Genomic DNA, 26,830 nt, shown 5'->3' with positions numbered 1-26,830 from the left:
CACTTGCACAATATAAATTACACGGTGCACGGTCCCAGGGAGCAGCTTCTAAAGATCATAAATAAATCACCCCTTAATTTAAACCATACGGCTACAAATGATCAAATGGGCTAATGGCTCTCTACATCCACATTGCATCTTCAACACTAACAAGTAAATTTATAAACAAGGAGGTTGTGGAGGGCTAAAGGGCTAAAGTCTTAAGTAAAAAACGTGTGTTATTTTCTAATGTCAAAGAACATTCCAGGCCACAAATGCTTGATAACTAAATGAGTAAAATAATGTGTCTGGTAAAAAATTATATTACTACATAGTACAATGATAGATTACTACAAAGTACAACAATTATTTAGTTGCTTTTTCAAATCACAGTTGGACCAGATCACAGAACAATGATCTAACTGGGATAACACAAATACCTGTGCTCATCATTTGATTGAATGTCTTTTAGGTTTGTTATTGTGCGGCATGTCCCTTTTCTCTCTGTGACCAAATACACATCACAGTGCAACACACACCAACTTGAAATCTACCTCTTCTGTGATTCACACAGATTCAGCACTAACCAACGGCACCGAGTCTGAGATGAATCCTGGAAATAAGGTGAGCCTCTGAAGTGATGAGCTAATCAAAGAGCCAATAGCACGACTGAAAAAACACAGATGGGGTCTCACACCGGGGCAAGGTGGCTGATTGCTCATGAGAGGAAGTGTATGTGTGGCAAGCCAGGCCGGGGGGGGGGGGGGCTGAGGGCTGCGACACTGTGGCGTGTGTACACACTCGCCCGGGTTGACTGAGATGACACTGAAACCTCTTAAAATGAAGTGACAGCTGCAGCAGATCAGGAGGCCACAGAGTAAGAAATTAAATCCCTGGACTGGAGAACAGCAGTGGAGAAAAGCAAGGCGTGGAAAATAGAATGTGGAGGCGCTCGACTCCACAATTCAGGACTTGGCTGCAAGAACAGAATGCAACTAACATATTAAAGTGAGTTTTTGTTGTTTTCTGTGTTGGAAAAGTGGAACCTACAAAAAGACACACAACACTGTCTTGCACCCAAAATGATACTCTTACACAGTGTAGTTTTACAGCAGTGGTGGTTCAGAAGCCACAAATAAAAAACTCCCCCTGACCCAACAAATTGTTTTATAGCACTCATTAAGAATGATTGAGGGGAAGTAATTAATACAAAATGTTTAAAACTGAGATGTATCGTCAAACCTTTTTTTGTTTATTTTGCTGTGTGAATCATATTAATGCAGCATGGTGTCAGTCTAAACCTTGCCCCAAGTTTGAGAACCAGTTTTACAGGGAAGATGCAGATAGGAGCATAGATATTAACTTTTCTTTCTTCACACATTTCATTTATGCCCATTTTTTTATTTTAGGAACAAACTTGGTTTTGGTATGTATGCAGAGGCAGACAGAGATAGAGCTGCTTACGGTAAGTTCCCATGCAGCTTATTTGGCAGGAAAATGTAGATGACCATGTTTCATATCCACACTCAATCAGCTGTGACCCGTTCCATTTGTGGTAGAATAGAAATTCTGTTGTTGGTGCCTTAAAGAATTACTTGTCAATCAGCATGGGATGTCTACTTGTGTTTAGTAGTTTTCGGAAAAATTTGTGATGCAAACTATGAAAAAAAGTCTTAATTGACACTGAAATACTTTCAAGAACTTGAAATAATTAAATATGTTGTGTTAGTACATGATTGGGATAAGATTCTGGTCTCTAGAGCTTTGAAAACATTTTTATAAGAAATAACTTCTGCCGTGTTTATGTAACACACAAATAACAGCTAACACATAAATCAAATGATTTGTTTTTTATTTAAGAAAAAGGTTCCCACAATAATACATTTAAAATTGTACTGACGCCTGCACAGTTTGAACGACTGTGTTTGTCGTCTTCCCGAGTCAAATCCAACATGCACACTTCTGTCTGTGTTCAGTTAGCTCTCAGTCTTGCTGCAGTCGAACGGTTTCCACCACTGTGCAAACTGCAACACTTTTTTCCTCTGATCGTCAAAGTTCTCTCTGATCATCTTCCTCCAACGTCGCGGCTCCAGGTCCATCATGCCTCCGACCACTTCCTGAGAGGGGAAGAGAGATTGATGGTTTTTAAATATTGCTGTGAGAATTTGCCTGAATTTTAATTAGTTATAGAAGAAAAAAAATCACATATCAAGATCCTAACAAAGTCCATGTGAAGCAACTTTGACATGACAGTAGTTGCTTTACTGTCAGCCTGACTAAGAATTTATTAAAATTGTATTGTGAGTTATTAACAAACATGTTCTTAAATCTCTGTTGTCTTGAAGTGACTGGCTTAATGTAAAGTGAATTGGAAATCCTGCTTGATATTTGGAGGATCGATTCAGAGCTGCGACCCACTGTCACACATGTGCAGGTTTTATGAAGTTACTGTAACAAAATGATAGTGACTTCTTCTTGCTAAGAAATACAAAAAACAATATGAAACTGTACGAGAAACAACAGCCTTAATTCACCAACTGACCTTGCCAAAGTAATGAGGGAACTTCTGTTCATTTTCTATGACATGAGCAAACCCTCCCTGGAGTCCAAAGTCTACGGCAAAGTAGGGCAGACCTCGAGGAATCTAGCAGCACACACACACACACAAAATTAAAAACTTTAAAAAGAACGAGAAAATACAAGAGCGGAGTAGAGTGAGGAAAAACAATAAATGAGAAAAGAATAACCAACGACAGATTAGTAGAAAGACAGTGAAAAAAAGGGGACCTACAGCTTGGCGGACGTCTTTTGAAGAGAGGTCGACAACCTTCTTGTTCATGGCCCATTCCTCATCACAGTCAATTATGGCTTTCTGGAGACACACAGGAAACATTTATAATTTTAAATCCATCTGATTTTCCTGCCTTACACTCGAACCTATGCCTTCATCCCATAAATGTGCTTCATCAAAACAATGAGACAACAAACCTTAAAATATATGGGTGCCATATCACCCAGCTCTCGGGGCAGTGGAATGCACTCGAGGACCATGTGTTGTCCTTTGCGTGGGTTCATGTGTGTTTCCATGAACACACAGTCCTGCTCCTGGGATTCAAACATACGGACCAAAGTACGCCGGAACAGCTGGGGACAGCAAAGCAACAGGAAACTCGTGTTAAGTTTCACCCATTGAAAAAGTGAGAGCAGACTTTCTTTTATGAACCACTGCTGTACAACAACAGTCATGGAAGATGTTATTTTGCCAAACTACAAGGGAACACTGATTGGCTGACCTGCATTTCTGACCAGACATCCTCGTCCAATCCAGTGGCAGAGCAGTGATGCTGGAGGGGACAGATGAGACAGTGGCCCTCCGTCATCGACACCCCCGCAGGAAGGCTCAGGTACGCCTGCACACAAGTCACAAACATTCTGTTCATATAGCAAAGTATAAAAAATATCTTTTTTTAGGCCCCTAAAATGAACACCTGCAATAATTATTCAACTAGAATGATAACTATTTGTCAAACATCACATCGTTATCTTTTAATTGTGGACGTAATGTAATTTGAATTGGATTGCTAATCTATACTGTGGCAAACCGACTTGCACAAGCCCATTAATGGAAAAACATAAAAGCAAAAGCCAGAACCAAACTACAACAGCCACACCACAAAGAGACACTTGAAAGTTCAGTGTGTAAGATTAAAGTGAAAGGCATCTATTGGCAGAAATTTCATATAAATTAATGCTACTGATGTTTTCACTAGTATGTTTCATCTAAATTGATGTGTTGTTTTCTTTACCCTAGAATGGCCCCTTAATATTTAAATACTTTATATTTACATTGGGAGCGGGTGCTCTCTACGGAGTCGGCCATGCTTATTTTACAATAGTCCAAACTGGACAAACTAAACCCCTTTTGAGTTTGTATGACAAGTGAAGGCTACTACAGGTTCTCCTTCATGTTTGGAAGGAGAGTGTGAGGTGAGGGGTATTCAGCTGCAACATGCAACTCACCACTAGATGTCACTAAATTCTACACACTGAACCTGGCAGTAATTAAATCTGCGTGTTTCATCATCAACATCCATTGTCCTTCGTTTCTGTTGTGTATATTTCGTCGTTGTGCTGTCATTTCTACATTTGTGCTCTGCATTTTGTAGTCAAGTTGCAGCTTTTGTAGTTATGTTGTCACTTTTGCATTAGTCTTGTAGCTTATGCAGTTGTATTGTGGAGGTTGAAGTTGCATTGAGGATTTTGCATTCATTGTTTCTGCTTCTTTCTGCACTTGTGTGAGACGTCTCTGCCACCGTAGATCTGACTTACCGATACACTGAAAGACAAAAGCTTTGGGAAATTATGAATAAAGCTCACTCTTCCCGTCTAAAAAGGAGGCCCACATTCACAATGCCTTACCTTGCTGCCTATTGCCACTATGAGGTGCTTCTGGAGCTCTTGGCTGCTGAAGCAGTGGCGACATTTCTCCAGAGAGGCAACCATCTTCCTACTCTCCCCGATGGCTCTGCTCCTCATCCTCTCCTCCTCCATCCCCTCGCCCTCCCGCTGCGCTGCACTCGACACAAACATGTCATCCAGCGTGTAGTTGTCGCCGTCTGTCTTCCCCATCATCTGGGGAGACGAGTGGAGCACAAGTGGTGGCGATGGAGGCAATGGACGCGTCAGACGAGACAGAAGGGAGAAGTGGATGAGGTGATGGAGATGTAAGGAAGAAGAGAGAGAGAGTGAGCACAGCAGTTGACAGGCTTGTGATCGTAATTGACCAAACCTGGTGCGTTTTCTCTATCCAATCAAAAGTGTGGGAAGAACATGCTACATTATAAATAATCACATTCTTTATGGGATATTAAGGTAAATAAGAGACATGCTTGATGAAAGGGAGACAAAATTTAAACAGTTCTACGCTGGCACTTCTTAAAAAGTGGGAAAATGATCGTTAGAAAAATTCTATAGAGCTGCTAACCGTGCTTTGAAAGTGGCTGCTAAGTGGTTTATGTAGTTGCTGACGCAATACTACCATCTGTGCCGTTTCCACGGATTATTTTGTGTGTATGTGTGTGCGCGCACGCAATGTGCCTGAACTGCACTTTACATGTAGGTTGGTCTCGGTGTGTTAACGGTGTGTTGCAGGACGCTGCGTATCGTATCTAGTGTATCTTCGCCTGATTATTGTCACCATGGTGACCGGGTAACAGGTTGGAATCTGTGCACGTGTGAGAGAGAGCAAGAGGCAGGCCTGGCTGAAGTGGTGTGTGTGCATGACTCGCCATGTAGGAGAGAGTGAGAGTGAAAATTGGATTAGTTTAGTGGCAGTGTGGGAGGGAGTGTGTGTACGTGTGTGTGTGTGTGTACATGTGTGTACTGCAGCACATAGGTGTCCAGGGGCGTACAGTTTTCAAGCACACACACATTAAGTCACATGACACACACACTAATTAGCTCTCATATGGTAATAAATCAATATACATGCCGTCAGTCTTAATATTCACTGCTCATGGTCTTTTCTTAACATAAGTGTCAGCTAATGATCAATGGACACATTCCTGATCTCATTTAAATAATAGATTGTGAATTCTGCTGTAGCAGAGAGCTGGAAGGGATTTACATACTGCATTGCTGGCCTTCTACTCATGTATTAATAAAAAATGCACAGCATGAAATCTGCAGATCTGTCACTGACCAGTGGATACAACTTCCAGTTGCTAAACAGAACACTTGATGTAATCCTTCTAAACGACAATGGTACAGATACCTTCAGGTATTTTTAACTTAGCTTCTGAAGGACCATTGAATTTGTTTAGAGTTTAATTCCCCAGAAGCTCTTAAAGGTCCAGTATGTTAGATCTACGTGAAATGGATCTGTTTGTTTAACTAGTGTGTTTCATCTAAATTGTAAGAATTGTTGTTTTCTTTACCCTAAAATGGGAGCTTTATATTTTTACAGTAGTACAGATTGGACAGACTAAACATCTATTGAGTTTTTATGAAAAGTGAAGGTTACTACAGGTTCTCTGTCATGTTTGGAAGGGGAGGCTGAGGGGAGGGGTATTCAGCTGCAATATGCAACTTTACCACTAGAGGTCCATAAATTCTACACAGTGAACCTTTAAAACACTTTTAACAGCTGCCCGGTGATTCATTTAAGAGCAAGTTTGTGTGCAAAGGCTCGTGCAGTGTCCATGTATGGCCCTGTTCAGTGATGATCATCTGCTCTATGTTTTTAATTTGATGATTAGAGGCAGTATTTATAGAAGCCCTGCCATGGTTACTAAAGATGTATTTTTAGTGTCACTCTTTGTTGGTGCAGCACGCATGTGTGCAAGTGTAATGAGTGAGTGTTTTTATATCTACATTCTTCTCACTGACACAATCTTTTTTTTTCAAGCTCTGTTGGGTGTCATTCCAAATTTCTTTTGCTTCTAATACATTTTAAACTTTACAACAATCAGTAACCATCACAAACTACAGTAGTTATTATTAGAAACATTTGTTGGGGAACATAGCGATTATTCAAATTTCATTCTGCGTCTTTTGGCTCCAACTGCTGAAAGCGCCTGTCATCATTTGGTTATTCTCATTAACATAAAATCTTTATCTTATCCTGTATACAGCTCTAATTCTTAAGATAAGAGCTGCAGAGGGCAGGAAATCTGTCCAAGCAACAAAATATCTGAGTGCAGAGTAAATCTAAGCACAAGCTGGACACATTTTCCATGTTTAGTAAGAGCAGCTGCAACAGCTTGACAGATGTCAGAATGCAAGCCAACCTCCTCTGACATACTTGAGTTTGTACAAGGGTACGAACAGTTCTGTCCTGCACTCAGAATAACTGAACAGTGCCCTACTACCACAAGTTGTTGTTTTTTATGGTCAGACACATCATGGATCACACTTCTCATTCTGGAAATTATTAGTATCCAATCCGTGTGCATTGCTGCCAACTGGTACAACCATTGTCTTCTCACCTTAGCAGCCATGCGAGAGTAGAGGGCGTTCTGATCCTGTGCTGAGCTCATCTTCTCCCTCTTCACCATCTCCTTCAGACCAACATTGTCATCATCCTGGAAGTAGCGCACACGCTCCCCATCAGCATGGGTCTGGATCTGAGGAGAGAGGTACAGAGAGAGGAATGTGAACAAATGGAAGGAGGGACAGACAAGTGAACAGGAAAATTCATTGGAAATGAAAAAAGATGTAAAATCTAGTGAAAAGGAGGAATGAGAAAGTCAGAGACGAGAAGAGATGAAGAACACGATTAATGTATGTAGGGAAAAAAGACTGACAACATAGGCAGATGGACTCTGAGAGACAGAAATGGACAGAGCAGCGACACACTGATCCAGAGGAAACAGAAGGCGAGACAAACAGTTAAGGAGACATTTATTATGGAGGTGGTCCGGGGATGAATACTACAAACATTTAAACTCAGAGTCAGTTGAAGTCCCTGCTCTTGTTACACTCTGATTGAAAACTACGATTTCCCCCATTTCTTTCCTACCACACCCCCTCCCGCTCTCTTTACCGCTTTCTTTTTCCGTCGTCCTCCATGGGGCTCCTGGGGTCCGGAGGGAGCGTTGACTGGCCAGGCCCGACCCGAATGATCCGTTCTAAACAGCAGGACCTCCTCGTCTTCAATGGAGCGACCTGGGACCTGGAGAGAGAAAACACAGTCGGGTCAAGACCAGAAGGCTGAAAGACTTGTTTCTAGTGTGTTTTTACACCAGACATACAAACAAAATGTATGCCTGATATCATCCAATGTCTCCAACAAATGTCAGATCAGAAATGCAGCATTTGACAACCTGGCCTGTAACAGCTTGGATGACTTCACAACTAAGCACAGGTTTTAATTCCCTCACCAAGGGCTCTGAGGCCCAAACCTTATTAAGTCCAAAACACATAAAACTGAGTGTTTTAATTTGTCTTGTAACTCACTCTGTATTGAACTATCTTGTCAGTCACTGGGTGGATTGACTCGCTGACTGTGATCTCAACAAAAGCCATCTAGTAATGTTCTGGATTTAGCCTGAAAACCAAAGCCTCAAGGACGGAGGAAGTATTTGCTTTTTGACTTATATTCCACTGATTAAAAGTAAGAATGGAAATACCTCACATTGACACAACAATTAACATCCAAAAGAAATGTCATTAGTGTTGAAAACGGGTATTATCTGGGATTAATTTGTTCACATGAAATATTATATAAAAACACAGTTGGATTTTCTAAATATATTTATACTTCCCAAGTATGATTATCTACTAAGACTATATTAAGGTTGTTTATGAATTACAGAGTGGTGTGTTTTTCTTTGGACATCTTTGCATAATTGAAAATTACCTAGTTAGGTGGACAAAGAGAGAAGAGAAGCTTTTTGTTACTGCAGTATAATGTTCTGATAAAACTGCTGACTCAGTTCACTCGGTGAAAATGAAGCACAAAAGGTCTTTTTTTTTTCTTTCTGGCCTTGTTATGAGGAGCTGAATTCTGAGCCGCTCTAAAGTGAGAATAACACAGTATCTCATCATTTTATGAAGCACTCTTAATACTGAATACATTTATTGGAGGAAAAACAACCTAACTGCAGCCACTGTCTGATTAGACGGCCAAAAAAAAGACTGGACTTACTGACAAATAGAGACGGACAAGACGGTGAAGGTTGAAGAAGCAGAGGAAGCGAAACAGTCAAAACAGAAAGTGAGATGGACTGTCAGAAAAAAATGATAGAAGAATATTTCTTTGCTCCAGTCGCCTCAGTCGGGTCACCTGAGGCTCCACACAATGTGAGCTAGACATGCATCAGGAGTCAAAACACTGAGCAGTGACGATTAGCCAAAAGTCGTCCATAACGAGACAAACTGGAAGGATCTTGAACGAGTGCAAATCAACGGCACTGCGTCTTTAAGAGGGCCGAAGTACCTCTCAGCTGATAAGTGCACTAAAACCTAAGAATTATGACATTTTCTCTGAAAGCTTTTGGAGGATCTCATGCTAGTATTTAAATTTGACAGGACAGCCTTAAGGCCAATTTATGCCTCTCCGTTTTTTCTATTACGGACAGATAAGACCACCCTATCCGTCGTGAAACGCCCTCTCCGAGTGCTTCGGACAGCTTTTCGTACACGTCTGATTTTTCTAACTATCCGTCTTCATGTTGGAGACCCGACGGACCGCTCTTGGCTGTGATTGGTCCGCGAACGACATCGTTTCCGTATGACGTTATTTCCGGATTTCCGGACCTCAAACTTCCTGTTTACTTGTAGCCACAAACACGAACACAACCACAGATATGAACACAACTATGATTCTACGATTAATGTGACGTGTGTGTTAAGCCAGCGGAGTTGTCCGGCTGACGGTGGCTCGTTCGAGCACTGAGGCCATGTGTGCACGGTCACAGACGGTTATAACGAGCTTTCAAAACGGCGCTAGCAGGCTAGGCTAGCGGGCTAGGCTAGCCACCATGCTAACTGCGGTGGTAACAGTGCAAGAACCCGCCGTCACGACTTTAATTCCACTTCTATCATGACACTGTTTCTATAATACCGTCAGGTTAGAAGCAAACACTGGATAGTAGTAGTTAGTGTCGGGAGTCCCTGCTGACTGTGTGTGGAAGCTGGGGGGAGCTAGGTCCGTGTAGCTTCTAGCTACATGTAGCCTCAAGCAGATTCAAGCTGTGGAATCAGCAACACAGTTCGGAAACAAGACCGGGGAACCGCTGCGCTAAGAAACGATTACATCAGCATCTTGACCCGCTGGGTGTCACTTTATTTAGTTCTGTTAGTTGCCATGGTTCAGTGTGTGGGGACGAGCCGATAGATATAAACAGACACACGTGGACTTCTTCTTCCCAAATGGGGTAGGCTTCTCTGAGCTCGTCTTCCGTTGCGCCACCTATGGGTTTGGCGGGGAATTGTTTTTAGACGGATAGTCGTCGGAGAAGTAAAAATCAAAAAGACTCTTTGTCCCCGCTGAGACCTCTCCGAGAAACGGATAAGTAGAAGTATATAAGAGCCTTTACTGGGGATGCATTTGGCCAAAAGTACAAATGATGATATCAGGTTATATAAATAATCACAGCTTGCTTCCAGTATATTTATGAAGATGTCGTGAGTTTGCTCGTGTCGGAAGTACGCTGCAGTTTATCTGGGAATATATGTTTGAGTGTGTGTGTATGTAGCCAGAAGAAAAGCCAGTAAGTGGAGATAAAGTATTGCTGTGATGTTAGGGCACAGCCAATGCTCAATAGGATAGGATGGTATATATACTCTCTCTTTCTCCTGCTTGCTCTCTCTTTCAAACACACACATAGACAAACCCACACCCTCTCTGAATGATCTCTGGTACGAGAGAGGTTGGGGTCTGCTAAAATGCAGACAAGGAGCCATTTTCGCACAGAGAGCCGGACAAGAGCTGAGCATGGTGGAGACACAAACTACTTCCTTTAGCAGCAGTCAGATATAAATTCCTCTTTATCTGATGACTTATTTTCATAGTTTTGTGGAAAAAATTTGGTTCGAAACTATCGTTGTGAAGACACTGTAGCAGGTTCTCACAGGTTGAAAGGGTTCTTTGAAGGGTATGACGTGATTTTATTTAGGCTTGCGTGGTTGGATTTTTTTTAGTTAGACGATGGAAGAGAACAAATAAGCAGCCAGCAGAGAATGGCACAAGATCTAGTGTGTGTTTGTACGTCTTATCATGAGTATGCATGCAGTTTATGCTTTTAGTTGTGTGTGTATCTGGGAATTTTTTTTGATTGAACCTGTGAAATTCTGCAGTAATGTGTATGAAGTGTGTATCCGTGTGTGTGCGTGATAAATAGAGGGGAAACAACGCTGTGTAGATAAGCACAAGGGCAAAAACGTATTTAGATAAGAAAAACACATAAGAGGGGAAATGGAGAGGAAAAACAGCTTCCAATTAAAAAAGTTCTTCCATTTTTCTTGACCTGACAAAGGACTGATTTCTTTATAGAGTTAAACTGTGGGTCTAAAGAAAAACTTGCTTTACAGTACATAAAACTAATGTAGTCGGATTCAACAGCCTGCAACAAATCCTGCCTTCACTGAATTGAATCTTCAGTTTATGTAAACGCTGTTCAGGGGGGATGTTAAACCTTGTCCTCATTTTGAAGACTATACTTTTTAATGTTTTAAAGTATATTTTATTATTATCAAAATGTGTCGAATTGTTTGTCTTTCCTCCTGATCACTTGTGCATTAGTTCAACAACGACTCTGTTAACTTACTGTATACCATCTACACACCTGGTTTGATGCAGCCGTGTCCAGTACCTTCTTTCGGGCGGCGTGGTCGTCTTTGACTTTCCTTGCTGCCTCCAGTTGTGATTTCAGCTTCTCGACCAGGGTCTGCAACACACACAGATACACACAAGTACGTATTTGACAAACAAAAAATATTTTAAAGCAATTAAGCCAATTAAATCAGATTAAAGTATATTAATGACCGATATTAGATTATCATATGGGTATAAATATTGACAGATATGTAAACAGATTCGATAGATGTCTGATAGCGACTAAGAGAAAGAAAATCTAGCACACACGCACGCACACGCATGCACGCAAGCACACACACTATTTCGGGAGTATTGGTCTGATTGCTTTGTTGTGTAGGGAGATGCTGACTGTCAGGTTGAAAACACTTATAGGTGTGAGTCAGTGTATCTAAGTGTGTGTGAAAGTGTGTGTGTTTGACAGTCAGCCCTTTGACTACCTCTATAAGAGATCCCAATAGCACTCTTAACATTGACAAGTGAAGGCAGTGGGGGCGTTAAGTGCACCGATCAATAAACACTATAAATTAATGGATCCCATGACGTGCTGTTAAACCTATGCAAAGACTGGGAGGAAAGGTGTTGAGAAATAAAATCAACTGTAAAGCTAAAGATAGTTTTATGCCTGTCCACCAAACACATTTAGTTTATAGTCTATAAATATCAGTGAGTAAAAGCTCAATGAAAACTGAGGCTGGAAGGGGTTTTCTTTACTTAACCCCTTTTACTTTCTTTTAAATCAAATAGTGCTTTGTAAAGAGAGAAATATGGTATATTAAATTCTATGTAATTAATAAACTGTAAATTTCATCTGTGATTACTTTAGTATCTTTGCAGCTGGTTTACAACCAACCTTTCAAAACGAATACTAAAAGTAAAAGAAATTAGTGATCAGTAAATTAAATATGAAAACACCATATTGGCAAAACAGAAGATACTAAGTAGGTTTGGTTATGTTCAACTCAGAGTTACGTATTACTGTTTTCCTTAGTTACATTACAGTGAGAGGGGGGATGCATTTGAATAATCAATTTGCTCATGAACCTTCCTGACTGAAATGAACCGGAAGTATTTTAAGGGCCACCATAATAGCTTTCTGAATTTTTTAGTTATCTGCTTTGGCATGTTTATGAAAGGAACATTTTGTCTACATTGCAATTCTCCTTCCCTAGCTCCTTAAAGACTATCCTTCATATATTTTCTTGACCCTGTCAGGGTGAAGGAAGCGTGGTTAGGAAAGGAGATTATAATGACTTTCCAAACCACCCATGAACTCTGGAGAATGCCTGCCCAATGGGGTCTGGACTTTGACAAATGCAAGTGCTCAGGTAAAGGATGGCACCTGGGTAGAGGACATGTCGCATATATTCCGCTGTGAAGATCACATGGTTTTGCTTACAGTGTTGCCTTAATAAGCAACTGCTATTGAATCACATTTTCTTTCCAAGTTCACATCTTTATCTGTGTCTTCTATGTATACGGATGCTCTTTTTTTCATCCTGAGATTTTAAGCAGTTATATAACGATAAATTACTCACTGTTTTTCCCCTAATCTCTGCCTTCACCAACTCGCTTGCCAGTCTGTTCATCTCTTCCTCTGACAGCAGAGGAATCTCTTCCTCTTCTTCCTCACTTTCACTCTCAATCCTGGGACAAAGAGAAACAGTGTGAAGGGCAGAAAACACAAAAGGTAGTAAAGGAAATTGAAAAATGAGAGAAGACCAAACAGTTCCTAGCGATACCATTACCAAGAGTCCTCTAGCTCAGAACTTCTTCAGCTCTTTCTCCCACAACTCAGCCTCTGAACAACAGGATTTAGTGACTTAATTATCCTCCCTGGCAATAACCCTAAATCCACTACCAGAAAACTTATTTGGGATGGTATTTTTTTTGTCTAACCTTGTAGTTGTTGTTTCTGAGCTCTCACAATGTTTATCTGTTTTGATTCATTTGAGTCTTTGTGCCCCCCAGAGATCATTATAGCTTTGTCTGTGAGAATCTGAACTGCAGCGTTCTAGTCTATTACACTCCTCATAGCCTCATTTCATTCTGCTACCCCACTGCAAGACTCACTTCATGCTGCAGGGGTTCCATGTGCTAGTTTACCCAAACAACTTAGCCTAATGAGGCACAGCACGGCACTAAGGAGGCTTGAGGAAGCAGCTATCCTCTGACATCTGGCCCGCAACACTGCTATATGTTGGAGGGCAACGTTTCTGATGCAATCGGTTGACTTGGATCCAAATAAGGAAGGCGAGAAGAAGAGGGAGAGGGAAAAGGAGGAATAGAGGAAGATCCATAAGATCGAACTAGGAAGAAGAAGAAAGGCGAGGACAGAAGGAAAACATAGAAAAAAGAAAGGTGCCAACCACTTTTAGAATCTATTGTAACCAATTAAATCAAATAGTTGTTAAAACCCCAGAGAATAGAAAACTAAACGTATTAACATTAATTATTTATGAAAAATGTACTCCCTTTCCATTAGCTTTGTATAAGACAAACTGCAGAAACTTCCACTGTTATAGAATTCAACTAAACTTCTTAAATTATACTGGGCTATGTAAAAGGAGAAAATCGTTTTTTCCTAGAAAACGCTGTGGTGTAATTGTAACCTTTTTAAAATGGTTTGAACATTTTAAAGGCAGCAGACGAATGATTTGAAGAGTTTCTTTGAGCGTTTAAAAAGTCTACAACTGACGCCATGAAGAGAATAATTTGTTATGTCCACCAAAACACAGATACATGTGGAACACTCAGTCCATTACTCTGCGTTAAATGTCACAGAAGCTATTTTGGAGGTAGCAAAAGTTTAAAAAGTTTAAAACCTTGGTGTCGTCAAAGCAGCTTTGTCACCACATGGAGCAGCCTGAGGAGCAGTGACAGCTTTCTCAACAACCCTCTCTTTCTCCTGCTGTGGTTTTTCCGAGCGGTCAGATTCTGGGGCCAGTTTGCTGTTCTTCTTCCAGGGTGGCATGCCAGCGTTAAGTGGACCAGAGTCTTCATCATCGGAGCTGGGTTTCAGGAAGCCTGTGGAGGGCCGAGTCGGACGAGGACGCTCTGGGGCTGGACAGCAAAGACATCACAAAGCATGTTAAAGCTTCCAAGACGCTTAGTGTGTCAGACTACAGGTTTCGTGTTTGCCTATGCTAAATTTGATCCTGAAGTATCAGAAAAGGCCTCAACGTCAACCCACCTTCATTCCTGTCATCGTCATCTGAGGGTTTGTGGAAACGTCCTTTAAGTGAACCAGAGACGGAGCTTTGACTCCAAGACGAAGATGATGATGATGAAGCACTGGGTTGATCTTTTTCTCTATTCCTTTCCCCATCTACACCCCTCTCTCTGTCTCTTCTTCCATCTCTCTCCCTCTCTCTGTCTCTATTCCTGTTTCTGTCTCTGTCCTTCTCTCTATACCTGTCTCCATCTTGACCTCGCTCCTCCCCTCCCCCTCGAATTCCTCCCCTCTCCCTCTCCCTCTCCCCCTCCTCTCCTCTCGCTCGGTATCGCTCTCGGTCTCGAGGTGGTGAGTCCCTTTGTCTTTCGTTTTTTCTCCACCGGCCTTCATCTTCTGCATCTCCCTCGTTTCTCCTCCATCTCTCACGGTTGTCATTCTCTCCTTTCCTCCACCCGTCTCTTGATGGGCCTTCTCTTCCTCTTCCTCCCTTCTTTTCATACGCAGCTTCCTCAGCTTCGGCAAGTCTCTGCTGAAAGTCTTCCATCGACTGGCAGAAGGAGAAACACAACACATATCAGTATCTTCATTTTTGTTTTCAGTTGACAACCTAGCAATAAATAATAAAATCAATAGTGATGTAAATATTTGATATTTTTACGCTCTCCAGATCGATGCACTATGGCTTGCTCTATGCTTATCACTCTCACACGTAGAACTGATCATAATAATAACCTGCAGAATTCATATTTATATTCCTGGATAAATGGGGCGTGGCTTCTTCTGCCACAATGAAGTTAAAACACTGCCTGAGAGGAGTATGTGAGATCACGTTTTGTATAGATCTGAGCTGCAAAACCTGGGAAAGTATTTTGATGAAACTGTCAAAACAAGTCACACTGTGTGTGTGTGTGTGTGTGTGTGTGTGTGTGTGTGTGTGTGTGTGTGGGTGTGTGTGAACTTGCATTGTCTGACCACAAATATATTTTAATACATATCAATTCAAAAATTAAGACAAACATTCTTCACACTATTTTGTGGGAAATTTGTGTGTAAATCCTTTACTATCAAGTGCATGTACTCCGACATTGTAAGTCAGAGTAAATGGTAATCAATTTTAAAAATCAACACGTCGAAATCTCCATTTAGAAAAAACTCAACAGTGTGTAACATCCTGATCTGCATAACCATATGTGCCTGCTAAACTGTGTCTGCCAGTGTGTGAGCCACTGCCAGTGTGCCATCAGTTCTCACCCCATATCTCTCAGCCACCACATCGTTGACGTTGCGCTGCTCCCTCTCTGCCTGCTCCCTCATCCTCTGGTAGCTCTTCCTCAGCCAGCCCAGACCTCCATCATTTACGACTGAGCCTGAAGGAACATAGGGAGAAAAATAGTTCAACAGAAACACATACTGATACTATGTTTGCTCCATTTAACAAAATCTGAGCCCCAGAGTGAGGCAATCATATTTTCCACATTGTCATTAACTTGTGACTAACGACTCAAAAGATGACGATATAACGGTATAAAATCAAGTTATGTTGATTATGCCACTTCACTACAGAGTAATCATAAGAGAAATGCAGATATTAAAGAAGACTGTTTAATCACCTGCTTGTTATATATATTATTTAGGGTAGAATTCATAAATAAAAGCAGTGACCAATGAAAATGAACAAGTGACGTACTGTGATGAGTGAAAAGGGTGATGATGACGTTTTTAAACTGGAGGCAATCAAACAAAAACAAAAAATACTCTTGATGCAATTCTGATCTCCTTTCAATATGGAAAATGTACCCAATGTATAAAATATAACAATTTGGTTTGCACCACTTCAACTACAACTGTTTATCACCTGTTTAACTCCTGGAGAATTTCCCCTGATTGTTAACCACAAAGTTTGACCAACTATTGTTTCTTAACAAACAAAGCATATTATGTTAAAAATATATATATTCAGACAGCATAATTACAAAACCACAAGTAAACAACACTCTGATGCTGTATATGTGTGAGAGAGGTTTGCGTCCGCATATTCTGCTTTGCTGTTAAAGCAAATCTTACAACTGAGAGACCATGCTGTGGGAACTGTTATTACTATGTAAAGATAAAGGACACAGGTACACATACCTGCATGTTCCTATCAGCTTAACGCTGCTTATTCTCTGTCTCTCTATGCGACTATGGATGCAAAAGCCTTTAGCTTCTCTGCACCACGACTCTGCCACCTGGACTCTATTGGACTGTGCAAATCACAAAGGTTGTATCTGTTAGGCGGCTGTGCCACTTGACCTGATTTTAACCTTGGTTTTACTTTTTTAACTATTCTCGTGTTACACATGTTTTACTGATATGTGTTGGAGTCTCCAAATCTGATATTAACATTTGGTTTTACTCTCACAATTAATGCGTTTATTTATGATGCATTTAGTCCTTTAATTTTTTTTCCTTTGATCAAGAAGTATATTGAGAACGGTCATTGAAAAGACACATATCTCTGACTGTTCTAAAAGATATTTTTGCTTGTGCTTGAATGTTAGTGAGAATAACATTATAAATACAATCCGGTGTGAAACTATTCTGAGGGATTGAGACCAATAATGTCTGTGGAATATTTTACATGGCTGGAAAAATGTGTTGACAGGGAGTTGTGATCTCAAATGATCATCACCTTTCTTTAGTGCAGTACCAGCCTTCTCCCCTGGGGGCAGCCCAGTTCCTCCATTCTTCCAGTATGGATTAAGCTCCAGTTTGTGTATGCCAGCCTGAAGGAACCACAAACACAAACTAGAATCATTTCTGTACATTTACAAAAACCTAACTTGGAAGCAAATGATAAACATCCAGTCAACACTATGCAGCAAACAATAAAAATGTATTTCCATATAGTTAACACAAACAAAATGAAACTAAATAAAGACCTGATTATGCATCAGAGGTAACACATGACAACAAATACCAGAGCAGACAGATATAAAAAGTGGAAAACAAACAGACCTGTTCAATGGCCAAAGCCTTGGCCTTCTCCTCCTCTTTCTGCCGTTCTTTCTCAGCCCTCTTCTCTGCTGTGGATGTGGTCTTCATTGCCAGGAAGTCAAATGTCATCCATTCATCTCTCTGTAGGACAGTGAGGAGGCTTAAACAGGGTTCAAAGACGGGGTAACAACACCAACCCAAATTCAAAATAAAAGTAAATATAAAGAGAAAGAAAATTGATTTGGGGTGAAACCAAACATTGTTCATATCATTATCTGGGCAAAATGCTACCTGAACATTCTGGGATGGGCTGAGGGCGATCTCTGAAGGTTTGGACTCATCGGGAACCTGCCAGGGTTTAGCAGATTGTATCTGGGGCTGAGCCTCAACCCAATCATCCCCAGAGGCCTAACAGAGACAGGGAGGGGAACGTGTAGGTGAGATAAAGATGATGAAGAAGAGAGAAAGTATAGATTATCATATAAAATAAACAAAGGGAGAGACCAACAGCTAAATCTTAAAAAAAAAAAAAACATCTCTATTAAATGAAAAGTTTTCTTTTATCAAATTTAACTTAATTGAGCTTCAATTTGAGACCTTCTTTAAAGGAATCCTGCAGAGGGAAATATGATTAATGTACCTCTGAGCTGTCACTGGAGCCATCTCCTGCTCCTAGTGTCTTCTTCTCCTTCTTGGCCTTCTTCTCCTTCTTCTTTTTAGATTTCTTCTCTTTCTTCTTCTTCTTGCTCTTCGAACTGCCCTCCTGTAGGGTATTCAGATTACATGAATTTAATTTTCATTCATATTGCTATTGTTTGTCACTGAGATATAAATCATCCAGCAACTATGATTCAGCTCCATGTTTTTCTCATGTCTCAATAATGGCAGAATAACAATAATAATAATGAATGTCTTAAGTTTGATTGAAGACATCTAAGTGTTTGAGAATCCTTATCGTAAAGGTCTTCTTTTTTTGTCCTCTGGATAATTGCTTCAATATACTGTAAATCATAATAGCACTGAATGTGTAGATAAATGACAAAATACTATAATAAAATACTGTAACTATTAAAGTGTGGAACTCTTACTTAATGCTTGTGAACAGCAACACAGTCACCACTGTTTTCAGGTGTAATAAAGTTATTGGTTGCTCAACATACTCTGTTTTGATTGTATGCACAAATTAATGAGAAGAAAACCGTTGCATCTTACTATCTCCTGCAGCCTCTGGTTGACCTCAGGCAGCATCCAAGTGTCTTCCCCTCTCAGCCTCTTCAGCTCTTTCTTCCTCTCTTCTCTCTCATACTTCTGCTTGGCCTGGGTGATGGGACAGAAATAAGAAAATCAGTCAAACAGATGAAAGTAAGGGGATACAAGCATTTGCATTTTCAAGTGGAGAGAAGAATGTTAGAAGCACAGCCCGGTTGATCAGTGGGGGAAATCCACCAACGTGATCACAGCATTTCTCTGAGGTATCGTTTCAGGACACTTTTTTTTTTCTTTTTCTTCTGTGGGCATAAGGTTGCGGCACCCACAGGAACACCACCAGATTACAGAACTTCACAAACATCATGTCTGCATTGCCTCTCGTTCTCTTCAGTTTTTGGGAACTCTTTCTCCATATACTCCAGCTCAAACCAGTAGGGACGGTTGAGTGCTTCATCCACATTGTCAAAATCAGAAGAAAGATTCAACTCTTTCACTCATCTCATCATTTTTCATTTTCCGTCGAGCGAAACATGAGTAACGTTGCCAGACTCTTAGCAAAGACTCAAAACAACTATTTCAGCCCTTAAATGGTAATAATATCCTGGAGTGTCGCAATTGCCCTATGAGATAACATCAGAGCCACTGCTGCCGTGTTACAGCTGCTGGCGTAGGTAAGTTTTAATTAGTATTACCAACATTTACAGGGCCCAGATTGATAAAAAATACCGTTATTGCCCATTTTATACGTCAGGTGGTGCTTACGGCAGCCCTGAGATTGAACAGGGGCCAATAGTATTGCCACCACTGGTTAAGCAGCATGTGATCTCTCTAATATTATTATTATCTCGACTGCACAGTGAAATATGTACACAAGAAAATCAGAGAACAACTCAAATGAAAGGACACAGGGACACATGTATATGTTAGATGCAATGGCAGTGAAACTAAGATCATTATGAGCGGATTGCTCTTCAGACCCGGACACAACAAAGCAGACCCGGCTGCACTCTTTGCTTTGGCCGCTTCATGCACAGGTGATCCGTGCAGATAATGTCTATACAGCCTTTAATCTAGGTTGATGCTTGGTCTGTGTGTGGGACAGCAGTGTAAACAAGTCTGCACAGCTGAAGGGATAACGCACAGGTAGAAAAGCGTGTGCGTACATGGCGTGTTTACAACAAGCTTATCTGTGAGGTGGACACAGTTTACAGCTGCGGCCAGGACATAGAGCTGCAGGTCTCCTATCTGCACCGCTCACTGTTTGTCCTGCTGGATCTCTGTCCACACACACTTCAGAAGACACAAAGACGATCCGAGATTCACATAAAGTCATTCACATCATGGCCGAGAGCATGAATGTAAAAATATGCTGTTACGCCGCTTAAAATCCTCCGTACGTCACGTTATTGCTACGTGCTAGCCTAATTAGCATGTTAGCTTTCCTTCGGTCCGGCCCTCACTTCCGCCATAACTAACACCAGAGAAACCAAACCCAGGTTCACACAGAGCGGCCGTGTCCACATGTCTCGGCTCGTACCTGTTCTGTCACTTCTCGTCGGGCCTGTCGTTTCTTTTCCTTTCTTTCCTCGATGCTGCTTGTGCTCTCGAAGCTGGCTCCGAACGCCGCCATGACACTGCCGTCAAGTGTTTTTTGTTACATGTCGCAAATCGGTGCCGTTTACGTCAGCTGGAGATTAAAGCAGGGCCGGCCCTGGCAATGTTGGCACCCTAGATATAAACACTAGATGACTCGTCTGCGTTGCCGGCCAACGGAGACGAACGTCACCACATGGCGGCCATCTTGCATCGGGCAACTCTCTCACCCATAACATTGTGTTGGTAGTGGTAAATAACCATAACTTGCTCAATTTTCAACCGATTTTGAAACGGTCTGGTTTGTTATAAACGTCAGAGATGTAGATATCACACTGTGTACTTATGAATAATTATGTTATTTTCTAAAAAAAATTAATAATTTATGCAGTGTCATAACTACATATCTGACGTTTATAACAAACCAGACCGTTTCAGTGTTAATTTTGGCAGCTATTGTTGTGTCTACAACTGCATACTAGTCTAGCTTTCAGTACTTAGGTTGTCCATTAGATGTCCCTCCTATAGGTCTATAGCAGGGGTCGGCAACCTTTACTATCAAAAGAGCCATTTTGCCCCCTCTTCCCCCAAATAAAATTTGTCTGGAGCCGCAAAACATATTTGATAACAAAGCTGATAACATTTTATATAAAGTTATACTATACTAATCTGTAGATGGTTGCATTTATGAAATTATAGAACAACAATAAAGAAAACTGTTGACATTTAATTTATTTTTACCTGTTACAACAAAGGGAAACACCAAATGCTTATGAAGATGAGAAGAAAATACACACGCAAGTGTAGGCCTACTTTGAAATAAATTAAACGCAGAACTATGTAGGGTTATTTGAGTCATCCCCATATTTGTGGGAAATGTATGAAATAAGAAGTACCCTATTTTGAAATAAATAAAAACATATAGCTGCAGCCTATATATTTTAGTTGGCATTGGCGAAATGTGAAAACAAAAAGTGAAAGCAGATCAGACTGGAGGAGGAAACTGAAGCTCGGTAGAAACCAACTGCAGCCTCTGCTCTGATCAAGAAGCTGCGGCGCTGATCTTAGCGCAACTGAGACCAGAGAAACTCTGTGTTTTCACTATTTCCATAGTTAAGAAGCAGCCGGTGAGTCAGTGACCGGCCTGCTTCAAGTGAACAAGCTCTTTTCTCACTGTGTCTCTCTGAGCGAGTGCGTGGGGGCGGAGCCTCGGGACCGGTGCGCTGTCTGGCAGCACACACACACACACGCACACACACACAGACACACACACTCGCCGCTCCGGGTACTTCATGACGGCCTGATACGCTTATGTTTTTAAAAATTGTTCTGACTTAGTCAACCGCCAACATTTTAGTTTCGTCTCGTCTCGTTAACGAAAACTAAAATAGATTTCGTCATAGTTTTTATTTTCAAAGATCCATTTCGTTACGTCTTCATCTCGTCTTAGTCATGGGAAAAGGGGCGTTAACGAATATTTTTCGTTATCGTTATCGTCAACGAAATTAACACTGGACCGTATCAAAATCGGTTGAAAATTGAGCAAGTTATGGTTATTTACCACTACCAACACAATGTTATGGGTGAGCGAGCTGCCCGATGCAAGATGGCCGCCATGTGAGGACGTCCGGCTACGTCGAACGAGACATCTAGTCTTTATATATATCTATGGTTGGCACCCTAGGCGAGATTTCAAATTGGCGCCCCCCAACATACACAGTCTGTCATGCATCCACAATAACTTTTGGACTGTATACAGATGCACACACAGGCAGACAAAATTGTAAGCTATAAAAAACAATAAAAATATATAACAATTACAGAACATCGTGTTTTAATGGCGTATAATCAAACTTTGACGCCACGCCACGGTCACACCGTGTGACGAAAAAACAATGCCTCAGTCAGTTTTTAATCTCCATCTTGTTGTGATGACACTCATCTCAATTTGAAGTTGATCCGATGAAAGCCCTGGTACAAGTACATCAAAGTAAAAATGTGGAATATGGCCAAAATGGCCAATAAATGCAAAATAGCAGGCTTCCTGTTGTGTTTTTCCAATTGCACCTAATACTTTTTTGTTTGTCTGGCTTGTTTGCATGGTATCTGAGGTGATCCCGCCTCCAGCCTGTCATTTTGCTGCTGAGAGAGGGAGAGGGAGAGGGAGAGAGGGAGGAGATACATTGAAGGAAGGCGAATAAGGAGATTGAGACCATTTCATAGTTTAATATAAACATTCTTTAGGGGTCCAAGCTAATTCAATATTGCACTTAAAAACTGTAACTGGCTATACAGCTGACAATGATGCACCTACAGTATATATAATACACTGTTACACAAGTACAGTTCTTTTTTTTAAATCCATTCTCACATTTCGTAATTCATACTTGGCCTCCAGAAAGTTGGTACATGTGCACAATTGATAGGAATCCAAAGCTGTTTTTCAAGACATAGCACACCTACACTTTGACAAGTGCATGTTTTATTAAAACTATTTCAGATAATTGAATGTCTACTGATGCATGTTGAAATGATTTAATTCTTTGCTTTGGGTTTTTAAGCTTTATTATGATTAAGGTGTAAACAGAGAAGTTTGAGAAGGAAATTTTCTTCTTCTAATATTAATGGTTTATCTAAATTCTTCTAATAAACCTGTAGTTTATCTACTTGACGGTTACTTATGTACGAGGTAGGTCTTTTAAAAAAAAAAAAATTTTAAAAACCTGCGCGCGCAATTCCTCCGCAATGGGCTTCTGCACAGGATGTGCGCAATGGGCTTCTGCACAGGATGTGCGCAATGGGCTTCTGCGCATGATGTGCGCGCTCAGTTTTTTAATTTTTTTTTATTGTATTTAATTTTTTTATTTAATTTAATTTAAAAAAAAATGTTTATATATTTAATTTGAAATGGTTATGGTTCATTTTTGTTCTTAAATGTACATATTATTAGATATTGTGCAATGAATAGGTGGTTGAAGTCCTGCCAACACGAAGGCTGCCAAACTTACCCATGAGTAGAAAAAAATGCTTTGGTTATATGAGAATACAATATTAGCATTTTAATGCAGCTGTAAAATGTTATTTTATCAAAGAGTTTACAACAGAAACCGGAATAAACAGGATGAATTGTGTGGTCACAGCTGCTTTTCAACAATGAACAGATTAATTTACCTTAAAGTGAACAAAATACAGAGTTCTGGTCCATAAGGGGTCGACTGAACAGAACTTAAGTTTTATAAACTTTAACTAAATGTAACTGAACAGAATCAGACCTGAACAAAGACAAAAACAGATCCAACAAAGGGGAAGAAGTATAATGACTGATCAGAGCATTTCAGAATCAAAAGGGAGCAAACAAAGACAAACAGCTTAACTACAAATTCCAACCCCCCCAAAACGGTTAATTAGTAAGTCAGCATTAAACGTTTAACCAATTAACCATTTAAATTATAAATCCAAATCATCCTCCCCTATAATGTGGAAGGCACATGGTACAGTCCTATTAGCTACCTCCTGTATTTAATGGCCGGCTTCAGTGAGTGAGTCAAAGTTAGAAAACTAAAGGTGTGCACCACCAATAGAAACTGGTGATCAATTCTTCATTATATATTTAATGTAATAAACGAAGTAGAATTAAATGAAAACTATCTTCCCATCAATGGATGTGTTTTGTTTTTTTATTTCAACATGTGTTAATTTACTTTTGAAACGCGTAGCTGTACTTGGCAGGAAAATATAAGGATGTTAGATTTACATTTGAAATTATTTAAATCCTGCAAATGTTGTCTCACAGCTTCACAAATGGTCAAAACCTGAATGCAGAGTTGCTGCTGCCCACATCTAGAGAAATTAAACTCAGCCAACTTACTGAAATAGATTGGAAAGTTGGGGGACGTGCAGATATGCAGTAGTCCAGTGCACCACACAGTCTGTGACAGAAGCTGATAGACGAAGAGCTGAAGACATGGCACAAATGGTGAGTCACCTGCTGCTCATGACTTACAGTAGATTTAATTTGTGTTCGTTTACAGTGAAACTGTTTTAAGTTTTCTTTGTGAACATAAAAAAAGTGAACAAAATACAGAGTTCTGGTCCATAAGGGGTCGACTGAACTATAAACTTTAAACAAACGTAACTGAACAGAATCGAACCTGAACAAAGACAAAAACAGATCTAACAAAGGGGAAGATATATAATGACTGATCAGAGCATTTTAGAAACAAAAGGAGCAAACAAAGACAAACAGCTTAACTACAAATTCCACGCCCCAAAAAATAGCTATTGAGCATTCAACATTAAACCAATTAACCAAATTAAATTATAAATTCAAATCATCCTCCCCTATAATGTGAAGGGCACATGGTACAGTCCTATTAGCTACCTCCTGTATTTAATGGCCGGCTTCAGTGCGTGACTCAAAGCTAGAAAACTAAATGTGTGCACCACCAATAGAAACTAAGGTTCTATGAGTTCATTAAGAATAAGGAAAGTATGTTGACTGGAAAAAAGACAGTGTATTATTTATCTGTTTTGCTGGCGTATGTGTGAATGTAATATAAATAAGATCAAAAGGTTAATATAATAAATGTGTTAACGATTAACTAAGTGAGTTATTGGCAGTTAATATCCCGGTGTGGCACAAAGTGATGCAACAAGTAATAATATCTATATGTTTTAAATTAACAGGTTAGTTTCTGAAGGCGCTTTCACAACTTCCTTGTTTGGTCTGGACCCTTTGACTTAAATATCAGGTGTGAAAGGTTCCTCCGACCGAAAGAGGCATTCAGGGTCAAACTGAAACATGGTTCTGTTTGTTTGCGGAGTGAAAACTAGAACTGCAGAGTTTGGACTTTCTGATTTAATGCAGGATAGTGACTTTTCAGACTTTTAGGTGTGAAAACGACTCAAGTAAACTTTCCTCCAAGTCCTGATTCATTAGTCGAGTTTCTTTCGTACGTCAACCTGTGGCAGGGCTGTGTCGTCCTATGACCCTCGTGCTCGTGCACACAAACAAATACAACAGGAAGCCACGATGAAGAGCACTTTGATCACTGCACATTCACATTGACTACATGCACACTTTATTATTTTGATTCATATTTTCACGTTTCTTCTCTTTTTAGTTTAATGGAAAACCAGGAGACCTGATCGAGATCTTCCGTGGGGCATTTCAGCACTGGGCCATCTACATCGGAGAATATGAAGTGATCCATTTAGTTCCAGAGGGTGAGTGAAGTGATAACTATATTCACGTTAGAATATCACATGGACATGACGTGTATTTCATGATGGTACCTTCCTCCTTTCTTCTTTCTCTGCCTCCCTGTTCTTCCTGTTTGTCTTTTCTATAAAACACGCAGGCGGTCAGTCATCAGGCTTGTTTGAGCTACTGAGCAGCAGAGCACAGGTGAAGCGTGAGAAGCTCAGCGATGTGGTCGGCCATGACCGTTTCAAAGTCAATAATCTGCTGGATGAAGAGTACAAGGCTCGTGATCCTTCCATCATAGTGAAGGAGGCCTGTGCGATGGTTGGCTGCGAGCTATCGTACTACAGCGTTGTCTCTTACAACTGTGAGCACTTTGCTATCGAGATGCGATACGACAAGGCAGAGTCTCGTCAGGTGTGTATCTAACTGTTGTGTTTGTTAACCTTGTTAACTCTTCCACAGCAAAATTAGTGTGTCGAGGTTGTGTTACTGTCTTACTTTATATTTACATCAGGAGCAGGTCCTCTCTATGGAGGCTGCCATGTTTTTTACAGTAGCCCAGACTGGACAAACTAAACCTTTTGAGTTTCTTTGACAACTGAAGCTGCCGCAGGTTCTCTCTCATGTTTGGAAGGGGGGGTGTTCAGCTGCAACATGACACCTAACCACTAGATGTCACTAGATTCTACACATTGAACCTTTAAGTGTGGTAGCATAAGGGGACTGTGGCAGAGCTTAGTGACCTTTGACCTGCAGTTTGTCGATTATTAAGTAATAACCGTTCTTCTCGTCTTGTCTCTCACAGGTTCAAACAGCAGGTTGGATCACAGGGGCTGTAGCAATTGGGCTCTTAGCAGCAGTTCTGTTCAGCAGCCTTTCCGGCAAAGAGGAAGACTACAGGAAGAAAAGAAGACATCAACACTGGTACTAATGACACAGAAACATGACAAGAAAGTTCTCTCTGTTGTTTGAGTTGATGCAGCCGACATTGATTATGATTGAAACTATTTAAATAAACAATTTCACTTGTGCAGACTAGAGAGAAAATGGTTGTTGTGGTACCTTCATCACAGTTAAGAGACTGGACCTTGAATCAGAACTAATTGAAGTGTTTCTTCAGTGAAAACGATTTTCCTAATTTTGAGACTTGTCTCACAGCTTCACAAATGGTCAAAACCTGAATGCAGAGTTGCTGCTGCCCACTTCTAGTTTTTACATGAGTTTGTTTTGTTTGTGTGCAGGATTGCGCATAAATAACAATTTCATTTTTTTTAACATTGCAATATCATTTTCACTGGTTTCTCAAGCAATAATGATCGGATCTTGATTAGGAAAATCAGGAACATTAAGGTAACTAATAGCGAGTGTGTGCCAT

At 40.5% G+C, this 26,830-nt stretch overlaps 2 protein-coding genes across 2 annotated transcripts; one reads left to right on the top strand and one right to left on the bottom strand.

The window, feature by feature from the left end:
* Window positions 1-1,814: 1,814 nt before the first annotated feature.
* On the bottom strand, window positions 1,815-20,371 carry cwf19l2 (CWF19 like cell cycle control factor 2). The gene is made up of 19 exons (XM_061073666.1): window positions 20,194-20,371; window positions 18,660-18,764; window positions 18,088-18,210; window positions 17,739-17,855; window positions 17,469-17,588; window positions 17,143-17,236; window positions 15,723-15,838; window positions 14,490-15,018; window positions 14,122-14,359; window positions 12,835-12,943; window positions 11,268-11,369; window positions 7,523-7,651; window positions 6,966-7,103; window positions 4,399-4,611; window positions 3,273-3,389; window positions 2,968-3,123; window positions 2,771-2,851; window positions 2,522-2,623; window positions 1,815-2,096 (listed from the first exon to the last, which is right to left on the bottom strand). The coding sequence occupies exons 1-19, from the start codon at window positions 20,284-20,286 to the stop codon at window positions 1,956-1,958; spliced, it is 2,823 nt and encodes a 940-aa protein (XP_060929649.1). The 5' UTR covers window positions 20,287-20,371; the 3' UTR covers window positions 1,815-1,955.
* Window positions 20,372-24,213: 3,842 nt separating this feature from the next.
* Window positions 24,214-26,386, top strand: LOC133003698 (phospholipase A and acyltransferase 4-like). The gene is made up of 4 exons (XM_061073489.1): window positions 24,214-24,225; window positions 25,373-25,475; window positions 25,610-25,869; window positions 26,261-26,386. Exons 1-4 carry the CDS (start codon window positions 24,214-24,216, stop codon window positions 26,384-26,386), a joined length of 501 nt encoding a protein of 166 aa, XP_060929472.1.
* The last annotated feature ends 444 nt before the right edge of the window (window positions 26,387-26,830 follow it).

Source organism: Limanda limanda, chromosome 6, assembly GCF_963576545.1.
Source record: "Limanda limanda chromosome 6, fLimLim1.1, whole genome shotgun sequence".
Lineage (NCBI taxonomy): Eukaryota > Metazoa > Chordata > Actinopteri > Pleuronectiformes > Pleuronectidae > Limanda > Limanda limanda.
Note: the sequence above shows the minus strand (reverse complement) of the source record. Positions and strands in the feature narration are given on the sequence as shown.